At 40.0% G+C, this 18844-nt stretch overlaps 1 protein-coding gene across 1 annotated transcript in view; it reads left to right on the forward strand.

The window, feature by feature from the left end:
- The first annotated feature begins 10846 nt into the window (after nucleotides 1–10846).
- The window catches only part of vps41 (VPS41 subunit of HOPS complex), a 54767-nt gene continuing 46769 nt past the window's right edge, over nucleotides 10847–18844 (forward strand). Inside the window, exons 1-2 of the mRNA XM_036522194.1 lie at nucleotides 10847–10885; nucleotides 11813–11851. Coding sequence (XP_036378087.1) covers nucleotides 10865–10885; nucleotides 11813–11851 — 60 coding nt within the window. The 5' untranslated portion in view covers nucleotides 10847–10864. The remainder of the gene's footprint in view (nucleotides 10886–11812; nucleotides 11852–18844) is intronic.

The following is an 18844-nucleotide window of genomic DNA, read 5'->3' on the forward strand; positions in this document are numbered from 1 at the left end:
ATACTAGACTGTGTTGTGTTGAGTCCTGACCTATGAGATCATTCTGTGTTGAGTCCTGTGATATGAGACTGTGTTGCATTGAACTCTGGAACATGGCATGCTATGCAGTCCCAGATTATGAGACTGTACTGCATACATATTAGTATACACATTTAAGTGTCATAGAATAACAACACTCTCTTCAGTGGTGAATGCAAAATATACCATCTCTCCTCCTGAGGACTTTGCACCCAGAATACTAGAGGATCTGAAAAACATTTGATGAGTTTCTCATAAACACGGTATACATGCATGCATCACAACCACACAGATGAGTGTCAGCAATTTTCCAAATGTCTCTCTTGCACTGTATATTAAGAACAGGGGAACTCAAGAAAATTGTCCCTGTTCCTGCTCCCCCTCCCCCTCCCACCCCACGATGTTCTCTCTTCCATTTTCAGCAGATCAGCATGGAGTATCGACCTGGTTGGAATCACTTAGAACTGAAGTAAATGTGCTGATTGTTTTCACAGCAGGCTACTTCTCCTTGGTGCCCTGGCAGGTGAGCAGGCAAGAGGGCAAGAGGGCACATGGAGGGGGAGTAGCTAAGCCCCCCCACCCACTCCCCAGGGCTAGGCAGCAGCTCTGTGACTTCCTCCATCAGGCGGGACAAACAGCATGTGGTGTGGTGGGGGACAGGGAAGAGAGGGGCCAGCGCTCACCTGCAAGATTCCACCTCTCCCTCACTTTGAGGTTTGGTGAGGACCCCAACACTAGGCTGTGAGGGCAAGAAGCACAAGTGGCGTAATGGCAGGGAAGAGAGCACAGATGTAATTACATCTGGTGGAATGCCTTTCAGTTTAATAAACTGAACAATGGGGAGATCAGAAATGAGTGAGTGTGAAGTGGATTCATAAAGGTCTGGGGGAGTAACATTTTGTATCTGCTTTACCACTGTTACACTGTGACTTACCTGTCCTGCCACTAAATCTGAACGAATATCCTCTTTTGTGTATTATGTACCCATATTCTGTAATAAGATTATGCATGCTTTATGATAGTGTGATTAATTAGATTATACTCTCATCTGTTTTCTGAATCACACAAGGTGTCTCCCTTCCCCTGAACCAAATATCATCACGCCACAAGTCCTTGCCACATACTTGAGAAGTGAACAGTGATTTCTTATGTGGGATTACATCCACACAAAACCAAACCCAGAGCAGCAAACTCAATCCGTCTGTCAGTTATTTGGACCTTGATCTAATACTCCAGCAAGAGCAACAGCTTTAAGGTCTCTGGTGGAATATCTGTCACATTTCACTCAAAGATTTCAACAGTGGGAATGATTCTACAATAGCAATTCTCAGGAAAAAAAAAAGAAATTTCTCTCAGATGACTACTATGAACATATTCCAGTAAACACACTAACACACAAAATGTACAGAGAGGCTAAGAGAGACCAGATACTCATTTTGCCTGTGCATGAAAGATGATCAACGAATCATTCACCGATCTGTAAGGATGGGTATGACAATCAAGGATTCTCAAAGTCACGGCACACTTGGGAGATGGTTGTGGGTGCTTCTGGTGAGGGGAGAAGGGATGTGTGTCAATCCTGGCATCCCAGTGACATCTGCGCCAAACGAAACTTAAAGGTCACCTCACGGCGAAGACGACGGGAGCTCGTCGCTGCTTCCTTTCAGAAGATGCCTCTTCCCCAATCCCCCCAGGGAACATCGGCTGTAGTGATATATGAGGGTGGAAAGAGACTGCCGTGGAAGGAGACAGTGGCACAGGAGATCAGAGTTGTCAGCCTGGAGAGCACTGTTATGGGGGAATACAATGACTTCAGAGCAACTAACAATGAACCTCAAACCCTTGCTTTGAGACTTAAGGATGAGAAATCTTTGCGCAGGCATATAGAATCCAGAGGAAGTGTTATGGTATGTGTGGTGTGCCTCCGAAGGTGATTTACAGCAGAATTCTAGTTAAGGTCTCCTTTGACCTTTGTTAAGATCCCCAACCCTGCTGTTCCCTAATGAATGAGCATACGTGGTGCACTTGGGCCCACAGAGAAAATGATGCTCACCTCCTCCAGTGCTATATGAACAGAAATAGGATTTTAATTGGAAAGAGGGTCCTAGCTGAGCCCTGTAAGACAGTTAATAGTTTAGGTGCCTGCAACCAAACCAACACCTGCAGACTTCTGAATTAGCAGGCAAAAGGATTGCTGCTTTTTGTGGATGCATGACTTGAATTCCTTTTTTTATCCTACTTGGCAGGGTACAACATCACATGTAACTGCTACTTCCCTTCTTTAAAGATTTCTCACTGGCTACTGTGTTGGCCAACAGAGAGAGTTCTGTGGCTTCTGATAGCTTGTGAAGTATGGCACAGAGCTGATGCTATTACACATACTCTAATGATTGCAGAAGGTCACAGTTAAACACACTTTTCACTGTCCAATTTCTATGTTCCTGTTCCTATTTAGTGCATCTGTGTTTTATTTGGTTAACCAGGGAGCCATATAACCACTTTCTGTTTAGGAATCTTTCTCTTTTCTTCTTTTATCACTTTTTTTGTCATCGTTTCAACATGTTTTTTATGTGTCTCTGCATTTTGGTTTAAAAAATAAAAAAGAATCTAAAATGTTACGAACACCAAACACCCAAGGTTGCACTTTTTTGGCATTCTAGTCTTTCACTAAATAAATGTGGATGCTTTTAAGGCTCATCAATCAACAGCTCTGCAAAATCATCTTCAGTGGTGACACTTAAACCATGCCAGGTCGCAGAGGAGACCACTGAAGCGATACGTTGTTTAGAAAAACTCACAGGCCTCATACATGCCCATGACATCCCTTCAGAGGTCTCATATATTGATTTGTTCACAGGCACTTAAAGTGTAAACCAAGTCTAAAAGTACACCAATTTGTGCAGAACACTGTGCCCCAATAATACCACATTAGTCTTACACCCTAAAGAGCTGGTGAGGTACTACAAGATCCATCCTACATCGGATCAAGAAAGGTGAGGAAAATAATGGGGCAAATTCCAGGTGAAATTTGAAAGATAATAGTACCATCTAAAGTGAATTCATATTGAAGCACCCAAATCACAGCTGTGAAATTAGGAATGTTAGGGGCAGAACACAATCAAATCTAACTGCTGTACATAAAAGATGTTGATGTATGGCACCACACAAGTATGATCAAATCCCCACTTAAGGTCTCCATATTTATGGATGAGAAAATCAAATTTTAGCCCATAACAGCACTTTCCTTTAGAACAGTGGCATTTGATTGACATCTGACATAATTCCCCATCCCAATCCTTTGTAGACCAGCCCATATATCTGATTATACCATACAGACAGGACCATTACTTTATTATTAAAGTGGCTGTGCTAGTGAAACCCAACCAAACATTGTAATTGAATAGCTTCAATTATTATAACTACAATATTTGAAACGTTGAAGCACTATGGACAGGTATATAGTGTCTGCTTATGTGTAATCACCTGCTGACAAAACTAACTAAAGGGCCATCAGCCCATCCATCTTATATCATTTAAGTATTGCATATTCCCATATCTGTACAATATGCGCTAGTCATGTGGTGCTATTGTATACAAGGATTGCAGCTCACTTCCTATTACTGAGCTTTTTGGGGAAGGGGGAGGGAGTGATTTTGAAAATTACTAAACTGGTCAGGCCCAACAAGAGCACAACGCTTATCTAACTGTTCTCAGTGGGCAAGTAATGACAAATGAGCAGACCTATCAAAAAATCTCTGACATTCTACTGTTCCTGGTTTTTCCTCGTTAGTTGCTTGATCTTGATCACAAGCATCATGGTTCCACTTGTGTGATTGTGTTTACTCTGCTGAATGCTATTCAGTAACACATTCCAAATATTGAGCATGTATAAAATAGTTCCAAATACTTAAACAGTATAAGCCCTGTTTTATCATTCACTGGGACGTATACATAATACTTCAACCTGTCTCAAGTTTTACTTTCAATCATTCAGTTATTCAATACTAATGTGTTAATTATTGGGGCGGGGTTGTTATATTTTTAAAGGATAAAAAAACTTTGACAATGGATGCCGGGAAGTTCAAATCATACAAGACAAAATGAAAAAAGCCCACCCATTAGGATTTAATGTTCATTATTGGAGAAAGGCCTTAAGGCACATTCGTAGGAGCCAGTGAGTCTCAGTGCAGTTGCAAATTATAGCGACTCTCATCAATAATTAGTTATCCTTAGTGTGCAGACACAGGGAATGCCACTCTGCCACCCAAGGGATATTAAACTATTTAAAGGGTACTTTATTAAACAGCTACAGTACACACACATCTTTTCAAATACATGGTTATGAATTCAAGGTTTAACTATACAAAGTGTTTGAATTGAAAAGGAGGATAATCTGGTCCACCAGCACCACCAACCTATTCAGGCCAACAGATTCAGGCTAAGGAGAGGCCTGTTACTTTAGACACCAGCTAGCAACGACCATCTCTTTGTCATTTTTAACTGCAAAGTTTCCAAACAATTCAAGTCAAGATGAAAATCAGATGAAACATAAAACTAACGTTGATGGACTTTGCAGTAAATAGGTCTGCTGTGTTTTAAAATAGACATATATGTTTCATACTTTTAGATAAATGCACCCGCCGTTCAGAGTCATAAATTGTGGGTATGATACCTCACCCGGTGTTTTGCAGGGGGCGAACTGTGGCCTAGTTTGAAATCCCCCAGCGGGACCTGAGGCCCCTGCTGTCACCGGCGTCTCCAAGTTCACTTTAAGCACGCACTGTCTGCGGGTGCAAAGCAGAGGGCTTTGTCCTCCCTCCCCCCACAAACCCACCCCCCAACCCCAATGTGTATTTGTCCACATCGGCATGCGCTGCCGACATGCATCTGTGTCAAAGCCAGGGATGTATTGACAGCTCGCCTGGAACAATCTCCTCAGTGAGCCCACTTTGGCAGTGGCTGTTACTAATCAAAATGTAGCGTGTCTCAGTAAATCTCGTCAAGACCCTGTCTGCACTCGCAGCCCATGTGGGTAAACGCAGCTGCTTCACCACCAATTGTGATGTGCCCCTTGTATCCCATCAATGATCAAATGTACTTTTTCACATGTTCACAGAAAGGATATTTGATCAACACCAAAGCTATCTACCTCTTCCTCTGCTGCCTGTGTCCACTGGAAAGTAATACATATATAAGTGTGTGTATTCTTATCAGAGCACTATTCATAATGTTGAAAGGTAAGCGGTATTGTACGTGGGGATAAAGGAGATATGGAGCTTAAACAGTGGGAGGGAGTGTGAATGTTAGGAGGTAGGGGTCCAGCCAATGCACTTTGTCACATATGTGATCACGGAAGCTGTGGCAACAGTAAATTTAATCAATGTTACTGCAGGTTTGAACCACTCAGGGGCTGTTCTGAAAAAAAGTACAGTCTTCAAAGAAGAACCATGCATGATGGTTTACAGTGTGAGGTGTCCATCACATTTTAAAGAAATCTCTTCGCGCTCTTTGCTGATTGTGGCCCGAACCCTGTGATTATGATGCCTCTACACCACCACTGAGGATTGACCACAAGGGGGACTTCAACACTGCTCATGGCCATGATCTCAAGGAAATCTTTCCATTTGGATCTTATACACCCTCCTCTCAATTTCTTCCCCCTTAACTACAAAGCTACAGGTGTGTGGGCATGGATTCACCACAGAATGTCCTAATACCACCAGCATGTGGAAATTTCTATGCAGGTTGCTCGGTTTTTATTTTATTTTGGTCTATCAGAAATTAAATAAGATGCTGTTCTGTTTTCCCTTGCAAAAATGAGACGAATTATTAAGTGATACACCCTTCTCTCAACCTCCTCCCCCTTAACTACAAAGCTACAGGTGTGAGGACATGGAGTCACCACAGAATCCATGTCCTAACACCTGCAGCCAGGCTTGGCGCCCAGAGAAAATACAGAGGGGTGCGCTTGCAATCCACGGGGGGATTGCAAGTATGTCATATCTCAAAAAAATGTAACAGATACTATGTAGACATCAGGATATAAGGAGACAACTGGGGGTGCACTGAAGTCCATCTGGGGGTGCGATGCACCCCTAAGCACCCCCATAGTGCCAGCCCTGCCTACAGGATATGGAAATTTCTATGCAACTTACGTTTGCTTGTTTTTTTTTTATTTTATTTTTGTCTATCAGAAATGAAACAAGCTGCTGTTCTATGTTCCCTTGCAAAAATTATTAAGTAATTATCCTGTTAAATGTTAAATTAACTGGAAACAAAATATGCAGAATAGTTGTCTACCAATCTACCTACCTTTCGCTGAGAGGGACTGGGAGGGATCTGTAAAGTACTTTTGCAGGTGTACACCTAAATGTGCAGCCAGGCCAGGCCCTCTGGCCTGCCAGTGGAACTGCTCCAATCCACCATGCTGTTACCTTCCCCTGGGGAGAACTGCTAGGAGCTGCTAGGCTGCCAGGAGGCCAGCTGAACATGGTGACCTGTCCGCATGATATCAGCCCAAAATAAGAGGCCTGTAATGTTGATGAAACCAACTGTCAGTCATGGATCTCAGCTCACCGTACAAATCGCCACATTCTTTTCCCTAACAGCAATGAAAGCTGCCAAGGAGAGGAGAGCACACACAAATGTAATTGCATCATGCTGCGCTATTACACATTGCTTATGATGTTGCCAGTTGCAGAGACCACCCAACCGCGAGGCCGTTGACAGATTTTCATTCAAGGGTTGCGTTTCATGTTCAGCAGTGGTTACCGTTACTCATCCACTCGAAAACAGAAATACAATGCAACATGACTGTGGTCATTTTATTTGTTGAATCTAATATGTGTTAACAAATGATTTACAAAATTATAATTTTTCATGGTTTACTCCAGGACTTTCCCTTGAAAAAAAATACCTTGAAAAACTACTTCAAATGAGTTTTCAATTTTAGTACCAACAGAGGGGAATATGAAGCTGTTTGAAATGAGTCCATTCATTTATCATTTGTGTGTCATCTTGCAGCCTGTGCATAAAATGTGTTTTTATCACTCTACAGAGCATGTACCTGAAGAACTCCGCTGCTGATATCGATGTCACATCAACATTTAATCTACCTTCAATGAAAATTTTTTTTTGCAGATTCATGCACTCAACAGTTGTGCTACAAATAAGAGAAACTAAGATGTCTGTTTCAACATAGAGTAAAGCAAAACATAAATTGCCTTCATGTTAACTTGATGAGTTATGAATTAATAATCTGAAATTCGTCTCTTCAACAGCAAATAAATTGCAAATTAATAACAAATAAATAGCAAATTAATAATTAAATATCCCTTCAATGTACTGTATAGTGTGTACATTGATTTTAATTCTTCAAATATCTTTGCACTGATCTGCAAACGTTAATAATGATATTGATTAATGTAATATCAATCTAATATTGATTCAAATGCTTTATACCATTTTTGAACTTTTACTTTCCAGAACTGAATCTAGGTCATTTACATTGACAAACACTCAGTTCAAGGACAATGATGAAGATCAGACTGTTTGCAAAGGAGAATAATTCAGGATAGTAAAGGTATGCATACTAAATTTACATGTTTGTACTTTATGATTTTTAACTTAATAATTTACAGTCAGAAAGATTTACTGTAACACAGACATTGTTTATTCATGTAGTGAGTCACAGTTAAATCTAGATGCTTGGGGCGTCACTTGAAATTGCTGGAACAAAAATGATTGCAATTAACTCACTATAACCTTTAAATACCAGAAGATGCACATGAACCTAGCACTCTTCAATTCAGTGGTGAACAGAGCAAGGCGAATTGAGCCATAATATCTGAACTGAAAAAAATTAGCGCTGATTCACAAAAGGATTTTGAGTAATACCTTTCAGCAAGTTTTACTTCTCATTATTCAGGCCAATTACACAATTTTCTTTAATCTCTGCAACTGCCAGACTCAGACTGTTGTTCCAGTAAAGACATTGTAAATAGGAAACTTTCTAAAATTGCTCAGTCAACTTTCAAAACAAACCACAAAGCAGCAGGTTTCAGAAGACTTTACCCTGGCTAATCATACGTGCCACTTTACTGACAAACCAGAGGAATCAATCTAAAGCTAAATCTTGGGGTTACTAACTGTAGGCCGGCACATGCTTCTGTTTATGTATGCCTGCTTTCCTCCAGCCCATTTAGGTTGCGCAATGCCTCTGCTCTGATTAATGGAGTTATTGCCTTATGATTGCATTAGGGAGAGACGCTGTGGCTGAGGCGGTGCTTCATTTACAGCCTGCTCCCTGTAGAGACACCTCCACTGCACCGAGGGGGCGGGGGTGGGGTTGGCGCAGACACTCCAATGCCACAAGACTGGGAAGCAGGGCGGGGGGGTGCAACAACCACATTAGAGTTCAATGCAGTCACTGGTGCTCTTTCCAAGCTGTCATCACCATAAATGTTAAAATATACCCACGTGCACACACAGAAACACACACACTGTTCCTCAGGCACTGACATCAAGCGCTGTCATCAAAGGCATGTTGTCAGAGGTCATTAAAAATCACAATGGGAGACAAACAGCTGAAGTCACATTCCAGATTAATAAAGGCATGTCTGATGATAGGGAAGTTTGTGATAGGGTATATTTTAGGTGGGGTGGGGAAGGGGGTGGGGGGTGCACACTGTGCACAAGAAAGTATCGAAAAATGGCTGATTCCATACCTGGCCAATTACAGGGTCAGTGGTGCCTGAGTCCTGCTGAGCTGGGAGATGACAATCCATCTTGGGGAGTCTGTGGAGAAAGAAGATGGGGCTGCTAGTATACATCTTTCAGTCAACTTGTGCTCTGAGAGTCACTGGTACCAAAAGCACAGGAAAATCAAGCTGCCCTCCCAGATATGATTCAGTGAGTCATGTGAACTCCCCTCCACACACACACATGCACACACACACACACCCTTAATACAATGCACGCATACACAATACGCCCCCTCTCTCTCCCCCACTTCCATATATACTTACTAACATGCAGTGTATTAGTTTTTCTCCAGACCTCATGTGACATTGACAAATATCCAATATCTGGTGCATTACAAGATAGCCAGCTACTGTAGTCACTCCACTTAACAAAGCTTGAAATGCAATTCTGAATCACATAGGTTCCCTTCAGTGCTATCTCTGACTACAATTAGCTAAAAAAAAAGGATATACATTTACTCTAAATGCCACAAAAACCTCCATTTTTAACTATACAAGTTAATGCACAATGATGAATGCCACAATGTTTCATCTGAACATGTAATTCTCATTATGTATTCTGTTATTTAGTTTTAGCTGATTTTCTGTATTTTGCAGCTTTTCCCAGTACATCTGTCTATACCGTGTTTTTCATTCCTGTTTCCCAACTATTCTTTTTTTTTTTTTTTTTACATTTGTAAAATCCAATAAATAATAATCTACATTAGCACAAATGTATACGTAGGCTATTTTTTCGATGACAGGCCTCAGGAAAGCATATTCTTGTCGCTAATAATATTATATAAAATTTACACAGTTTGCATGTAAATCTGTTAGCGCTCTAAAACTATGACATAGATTTGGGATATAAAAATGAATTTATACGCTATCATTTTGATGAAAGAATCTGTTTATAAAACGTTTTATATGTCATAATATCACAGTACAATAACGGCACTAGTCATCTTTTGTGACGTGCACATGTATATCCTTCGTTTTAAATAAATAAAAGAAGTGACTACTTTATTAGAGCGAACCTACAGTAGCCTAATCATTGGCTAATTTTACCGCTCACTTGAATGCAACCCGAAATAGAATGCGTAAAAAATATGAACTACAGCTCAGATGCACAAGCAATACGGTGTGATCTCGATATTATCAAAAATGACAAAGTTCCCACATATTACATATTAAACATGCGAAATTCGATAAGTATAATAAATTGCTGTGAGGTTGAGGTTATAACAACAACAACAACAATGATAATAATAATAATAATAATAATAATAATAATAAACTTTATTTAGACAGCACCTTTCATACAAGAAATGCAGCTCAAAGTGCTTTACAATAATAAACATTGTATAATAAAGGTTGTAAAAAAAATAATTCCGTAATTCTGTAAAATGGGCTTCCCTTTCTTAAAGACTGTAAGAAGTTATTCAGTTTAATTCAGATACGTCAATAGCCTATTTGTAACAACAACGTGCAGGCTTGAAAGTAGAGTGTAGATGTGTTAATGGAAGTCGTTTAATAGGCTTATTAACATATTAACTTATTAACATCGTGAGATACACAGTTCAAAGAAATGACCGCCGTCAATAAAACATGAAACCGTAGCTTGCAAACTCGGAGAGGATTGTTTTTCATCAAACATCAACGGCTGCACAGTTTCAGCTGCGCAGTAGCGACCTCTAGCTTCAGTGTGTGGTTCCATTCACGTTACGCGCGTGATCGTGATTTTATTGGTTTAATAAAAAAAACTGATGGCAATTATTTCACAAACAGCACGTTCCATATATATAAATACTAACGTGATTAATCGTTTAGAAATTTATATATTTTTAAGTATTTACACCACATAATTAATCAACAATAATAATAATTACCTCTTATAATTGGACTTATTCGTTTCCCGAATTAAAGTTAAAGTGTATGCAAGAGAGATTTCTTCACATATAACTTAACTGAGAATTATAACAACCTCTGCGCAAATACAAGAAACAAAGAAGCCGAGCACGCGCCAGCCCCAATAAAACTACAACGCCCATAAGGCGTAGTCATACGTTTCCTGTGTTCATCATGTGATTTCACTCAGTTTTGCCATGGCGGAAGTAGAGGGGCAGGTAAACGTCTCAATGCTACACATAAAAATGTTTATTTGTATCCGATAAAAACTGTTTTTTTTTTACACCACACAGTTAGTAGTCAACGCATCATTTGGGAATTGTGATATCATTTACACTTTAACAAGAGTTAGGTGGTTAGCATTTACTATTTAGTTTGCAATGTATGTCTAAGACGAAATGTCTAGACTAGCTAGCAATCAATGTAATACCAGCTAATATGTAGACCATATCTTACAGATTATAGAAAAGGCCAAACTTCAGAAATGTTTCTTGTTTTATGTGGGTGTTGTTGTTCTGGTTTAGCCAAAAAACTGCAAACAGCGGTTTTCAAACCAGTATCAATTAGAAAAATGTTTGTTTGTAACATGGCTGTGAATCAGCTTAATATCTCTAATAGCTTAATGTAGCCTGCCCATGGATTTTTTTTGTTGAAACGTTAATGGTGAAAACGTTACATTAGTTTATTAAGTGTCAAGAGGATACCAAAAATACCTTTGGCTTTTTAGACCGAACTGACCGAACCTTACTCAGTTTGACTGAAAGAATCCGGCGAGGAAACCTTGAATTAGACTCGTCATTCATGTATTTAATGTCTCCACAACTACTTGAATACTTTAACAGATAAGGAATACATATGCGCCATGACGAAAAAAAAAACCTCAATGTATTTTCCCTGGAAATTCCCACCAACATTTTAAGATGCAGACAATTGTTATAGCATCTATTGGCTTATTGGGGCGTGATTATTTTCGCAGCAGTTTTTTTTTTCCCGCAGCGTTAAGAGACAATTAAGATGATGACATCATGTATATAAGAACATAACTAGCGTAATTTAATGCATATTGCAAACTTCAAAAAATTATGGTTTGACTAACTGAAATTTTCTCCATAGCCTCTCTGTTAAAATACCATTTTCCCTTTTAGGGAAGAAAACCAAGTGAAGAATCCACAGATGACTCTGAGGTAGGTATGGTTGCATCACACGTACTGCCTATAATCATAATACCGAAGGGATTCAGTGTTAACTACAGTGTATTTTTGTCTGGTCTGTAAAGACAAAGTAAATTATGCATTAGATTTAATCTGGCACATTTCATTTATCCCTTAAGAAACTGTCCACTCTTGAAAGGAAATATACATGTTTTAGATTTCAGTCTAGAGATGACCATAAGATTTTAGGCTACATTATTACCTTGCCAAATGAGGTAACTGCTCAAAATGACTTTTCTGATAGACTGTGAAGGGTATCGGAAGCATTTGTTGACATCATTCAGTATTTTTTTTTTTTTACCATTTAGCATGTTGGTGTGAATAACTCAAACCAACACAGGACAGGCATCTTCACATATTTAAACATCAAAAAAGATTGGTACAACAACATAATACCAGTGACTGCCTATAGGGATACACATCTGTTGTATTTTAAATTTTTAAAATAGTTAAGTACAGATGTGGTAAATACTGTGAGTTTGTTGTTTGGGCTCCTGGGATTATGTACATTCAAATGAAAGGTTACTCTACATTATGAAACGTTTAATTTTGCCCTCACAGTCGAAGCTTTTTCTGTCATTATTGCAGGTGTCTGTTAATTGAAGAATGATTCATTTTGATTTATTTGGTGTTTTTCCATGTGATTCAATGTGATCGCACACACTGTTGCTCTGTGCAGAGGGGCTTTTGAAATTTCCACAACAAATTTGTCTAGCACAAGGAATGAGAAAAATGCCATTTTGTGAAGAAAAAAAAACCCACCTGAAGTGTCCTCTTGACTCCTGTTGGAGGGGGAATTGGCGGTCTGCATCCCGATCTGGAAATGACCCCCCTTTTTCCTCAAGCATGCTAAAATGTGTACGCATGAGATGTATGTGTGTAACTGCTTCATGCATCACGGTGACTACATTTGAAACAACCAGTGGTTGTTTCTACCTAGGAACAATACAAGCTGCAAATTCGCATCTTGGTGTTGCCTTCAGACTCAGAAGACAGCTGTGATTTTAAACGTGACAACAGTTTGAAAAGTCTTGGAAGGCTTTTGAAGGTCTGCAACACATTTCAGAAGCATTTACAAGAAACCTAGGTCTTCTAAAGAAACAAAGGCTAGTCAGTTATTTTTTAAACTAGGCACGCAGTGGGAGTGTTACCAAAACACACTTATAAGGCATAAAATATGGATCGTCTCTGTAACTACGCTGTAAATTCCCCAGGGTTAATTCAGGGAGCCTATCTAGCACTATCCTTTGATCACATAAGTTATCAGAGAATGAAGCCTATTTATTTTTAGTACTGATTGTACTAAAACAAGTTAACCATGTTTGAGGTTCTGGATAAGTCAGTAGAAGAACTGGCAAAAATAGGTCTGCCATAAAAATGATTAATATCAAAATGAAACCAAATTAACAATTTGTGACATATTACAACACCAACTGAACAAGATCTGTTCCTGTACAAAGTATTCAGTATTTCGTAAATTCTTTCTTGTAACTTGTCCCTGTTTTTTAGGCTTTTTTGTAACTGAAAGGAATATGGTCTGTATTTGTCACATGTATGTCTTAATTGAAGAGATTGCTAGCAAGTCAGATCACTAAATTATAGTTATAGCTAACAGTCTAGGTTGCCTGAGAGTTGGATGGCTAGCAGGCTAGGTAGCTAACAAAGAAACCTATGCAGCTGGTGTGTTAGCTACATAGCCAGTGATGTAGCTAGTGACCCCACTGGCTGAAAATATAATTAGCTTTCTAGTTAGGTATAGCTTGTGGGCCATCTAGATCCCACACACATCTAGGTAGTTCAGGGATTAGGGGTGCAACGAATAATCGACGTAGTCGACTAAAATCGATGACCAAATTAGTTGCCAACGAATTTGTTGATTAGTTGATGTCGTCACGTGTGTTTTTCGTGCTGACTCAGAATGCTCAGACATGTAGCCTAAGCTGCGTTACTTTACTGGAGTGAACAATAGAGACGGGAACACTGTCACGACCAAAGACCTCAAAAGTGTGGTAGCATTTCACTCTTAACCCTTTTGCACGTAACTTATTTTTTATGCTATGTGGCGTGTGTATTACATGGTTTGTTATGTTTCCATCAGTGTTATTAAGCTTCTCATAGTTTTCAGTTAGTATTTGCTATATTTTTTAATGTTAAATCGCTGTTTCCTCAAAGATAAAATTAGCTAGAATTTTTCCAATCTAGTTTTCTAATCACACTGGTTTTAGCATGTACGCGCTAAACGGCTAATCACACCAGCGTGACCGTACGCGCAAAAGGGTTAACTCTGCCAAGAAGGTTGTGAACTGTAACATTTGCAAACCTGACCTTGCCCGGCATGGGAGCACATCAGTTATGCTTGAGCATCTGTAGAGGTGGCACACTGGCTCTATGGATGATGAAGACTTGTCTTGTTAAGTTAGTTGGCTAGCTAGCATAGCTAATGTTAATGTTAAAAGCCATGTTACTTCACATTATGAGCTGTAATGTTTTCTATTTTGAAATGCATTTTCTCTTGATCAATAATTATTGACGTTGCACATACAGTGTAGCAAATAATAACCTATTATTCACAACGATCCTGTTAATATTCCAAATATGCCCTAACTTTACAATGTTAAACCAGAGCCCGTCTGCTATTTAGAAATTCTCTGTTTAAACGTTGCATTGTTGTCATGGCGACATTTATGGCTGGAGATAGTGATGCTGCCAAGTGCACAAGTTTAGAGAACACCAGAGAATTTCATACTTTTTAAATCGGGACAGATTTCTACAACTCGTGTCTCTGCGTGCGTGCCCAATATGGGTTGCATTAATTAGAACGAGTTATGGGTTTGTGGGATCTCATAATGCTACCATGGACAGCTTTCTTCAAACAAAGCAGACTTGTACTCCCCAGCACGCAACTGCCCCCACTGAATTAGTCCTAGTAACCTTTCATTAAAAGACGTATTTTTGAATGAAGTTCTCACCATTATTGCCTTTATTGTTAGTTAGCATACGCCTAAAACAACCTCAAGCTAAATTTAAGTCTATAGATAAATAAAAGCCATTGAATAATTGTGCGATTCATAATCCGAATAGTCGATTATTCGTTTCAGTAATCAATAGATTATTCGACTATCAAAATAGTTGTTAGTTGCAGCCCTATCAGGGATGTTAAGACCTACTTTTTAACCTTGCTGCCTGTCATGTGATGTTGTTAAATCAGAAATGATAGGTAATGTATTTCAAAAATCTTTTAGGGCCTGTGACAGAGTGCTGTCACTACAGTTGAGTATGCCCTCTGACTGCCATACCAACGAGTCTGGCTCTTTGGCGTCGCGGTCAAAGTCTCATGGTTGATACCCTGTAGACCCGGGTTCGAGGCCGGGTGGGGTGACTGCTCTCGCCCTTCGCTACAGGGCCTATGGAGGTTGTATTTTTATGTTACTAGTGTAAATCCTTTGGTGAGGAGTTTCAAATTATGTTTATTTAAATGGTGTTGTGTAGTGTAGAAGTAAAGGTAAAGGTATTCGTAGGTATCCATATCTTTACTCTTGGTTGCTGGATAAAGTTGAGACTGTTATGGTGCACTGTGTGTGTGGTTTGTGTATACCTACCCAAACTTTCCTGCAATATCTGCAGAATCATGTGGTGGATTGGTCAGGCAGTTGAGCACACCAGCATCAAGCAGCCAAAATCAAGGTCATACCAGTTCAGTAAAAGGCTTAGTTTAGTGGGTATCTGAGCAGCTGCAATACCATGTCTGTGCCAGCTTGTTTGCCATTTCATGTTTTGGCCTAAATGTTATAAACTTACCAAAAGGAAATATCAGCAGAATTCATCATTCTGTCATTTCAGGTATGTTTCATGTTTCAAAAGTGTTTGTAAGGATTTTCATATGCTGTTTGGGTTAACTGTCATTCTGTATTGTCTTAAGATGTTTTTGGAAAACAATTAATATTCATTTATGTACTTGTGTTTTAATCTTACAGGTATCTAACAATTTTTATTGTGCAGTGATTATAAATATTTTGTGGCATTACATTACAGGCATTTAGCAGACACACTTATGCAGAGAGCAGCTTACATTAGTTACAGTTTCTTTTACAATGTTATCCATTTATACAGCTGGATATACACCGATGAGCCAAAACATTATGACCACCTGCCTAATATGCTGTTGGTCCTCCGTGTGCCACCAAAACAGCACCAACCCACCAAGGCATGGACACTGCAAGACCCCTGAAGGTGTCCTGTAGTATCTGGCACCAAAACATTAGCAGCAGATCCTTCAAGTTCTGTAAGTTGAGGTGGAGACACCGTGGATCCGACTTGTCGGTCCAGCACATCCTACAGATGCTCAATCAGATTGAGATCTGGAGAATTTGGAAGCCAGAGCAACACCTTGAATGCTTCATCATGTTCCTCAAGCCATTTCCAAACAATGTGTGCAGTGTGGCAGGGCACATTATCCTGCTGAAAGAGGCCACTGCCATGAGGGAATACCATTCCCATGAAGGGGTGAACCTGGTCTGCAACAATGTTTAGGTAGGTGGCACGTGTCAAATTGACGTCCACATGAATGGCCGGACCCAGGGTTTCCCAGCAGAACATTGCCCAGAGCATCACACTCCCTCCACCTGCTTGTCATTTTCCCACAGTGCATCCTGGTGCCATCAGTTCCCCAGGTAAACAGCGCACACGTACACGGCCATCCGTGTGATCTAAAAGAAAACGGGACTGATTGGACCAGGCAACCTTCTTCCACTGCTCCAAGGTCCAGTTCCGACGCTTGCGTGCCCATTGTAGGCACTTTCGACGGTGGACAGGGGTTATCATGGGCACTTTGACCGGTCTGCGGCTACGCAGCCCCATATGCTGCAGGGTGCGATGCACTGTCTATTGTGACACATTCCTCCCGTAACCATCATTAGAATTTTCTGTGAATTGTGCCACAGTAGAACTTCTGTCACTTCGGACCGAGCCTTGGGCACTCAACACGCTGTCGCCAGTTGTGGTTTTTCCCTCCTCGGGCCACTGTCGGTAGGTACTCACCACTGCTGACCAGGAGCATCCCACAAGCCTTGCCGTTTCATAAATGCTCTGACCCAGTCGTCTGGCTATAACAATTTGGCCCTTGTCAATGTCGCTCAGGTCTTTACTCCTGCCCATTTCTCCTGCATCCAACACGTTGACTACGAGAAATGATGGTTCCCTTACCATCTAATCTACCCAGACCTTGCCCTTGTTTGGAGATGATCAATGTTATTCGGTTCACCTGTGAGTGGTCATAATGTTTTGGTTCATGTAGTTCAGTGTATATACTGAACTCAGTGTTCAACACATGGCAACACATTTATTTTAATAGGGCCAGTATCATTTTAAAACAGTATGAAGCTAGCTTCCCATAAAATATCCCCTACTTTTAATTGGAAAAAGAAAGGCTCTTTTAATTAATTTATTTTATGCGTTTCCAAACAAGGAGGGTCTAAATGTCAGTCTGTTCTTTTCAAAGTCCTCCTGCAAGTCAAGACACGGATAGGTTTTGCCAGGATCATTAAATTTTGAGTAAAACTATTGATTTCTTTTCATTTTCATGCTTGCTGAGTTTACCCTTGGTAGTTCTCTGTGGCCAAGAAACACTGGTGTTATTTGAGCTTTTGATTTCCCTATGTCGACTTTAAAGCAATATTGGTAGGTATGAACTAGTAAACACACAGCTTTCTTTAAATTTTAATAAAAAGAGGCTGAATTTAGAAGCCTATGTTTACCTGAACACAATTTCTCCTCTTGCTGCAGAAGCAAAAGTGCTGATGAAGTTTAGTTCAGTAGTTTATACAAACTGTTTGATCTTCTAATTCGTGTCACCAGCGGAATTACACTTGTAACCTAACCAATGTAACCTAACCAATGTAACCTAACAGTATACCCTTACTCTCTAAGTGTAATTTATCCCATTGCTATTGTACCTAATTAATCAGTATTGTTAGCTTGCTCCTTCATTTAATGCTAAAGGTGCTAAAGATTTAAAACAGTTTGATTCATTTATTCATATTTGACAGATTGGGTGTCGATTGTGCTGCATTATGGCATATCACACTATTGTCACAGTATTACACACTAAGAAATCAGTACATACATTCATGTTAAAATTGTATTCAAGTAAATTAAACTCACACTTGCATTTATAATTCTTCATTTCACTTCCAGCTATTTATTGGATTCTGTACTGTATGAGTTGTCCACTGATGACCTAGTAATTACTAATAATGTTTATTGATTGGTATCTGTGTAAGTATGCAAGTTTGCCATAGGCTGTCAGTCGCTAAATGGCAAAAGGACGGTAATGAGATATGTAGTTTCTTGCATGTGGGTCCATACAACAGCCAAATATTCTGGACCGTTTCACCCTCCCCTTACAGTGAGTGTATGTAGCTGCTAATAAAACATACCATGTCAGATCAAGATGGAGTCTCTCGTTTAGTGATATAGAGAATGACACTCAAGACGACTCAGAGCAAACACCCCCGCCCCCAAGAAAAAACAATGCACAATAAATAAATAAACAACCTGCCCTGGAAATGAAATCCATCCTCTCTGCGGGCTCCATACCAGTAATCCGCAAACAGAACTCTCCGCTCCCGCATCCTAGAGTCTGTGATTGTCTGCTTCCCGTGGAATCACTACAAGCTCAGTTTACTTAGTTATTTATTGTAGCTCGGCATCCTGTGCAAGGTTCTGCCTCCTTCATAATGGAGGGCTGTCACCAGACAGACACAGTGATGCAGTGTACAGATGTGGTGAGAAGCAGGGTGATCATCCACCGCTGATAGGGAATGGGTTGTTTTCTGTGTCAGCCTCACCACCTGCACTGGGCCTCATTATATGGAAGCCCCATTGTTTCGTACAGGATTTTATGGGGATTATGTTTTTGCAGTGATGGTCATAGCAAGAGGTCAAAAGGACCTTGCTAATGAAACCCAG

This window comes from Megalops cyprinoides, chromosome 2 (genome assembly GCF_013368585.1).
Source record: "Megalops cyprinoides isolate fMegCyp1 chromosome 2, fMegCyp1.pri, whole genome shotgun sequence".
Classification (NCBI taxonomy): Eukaryota; Metazoa; Chordata; class Actinopteri; order Elopiformes; family Megalopidae; genus Megalops; species Megalops cyprinoides.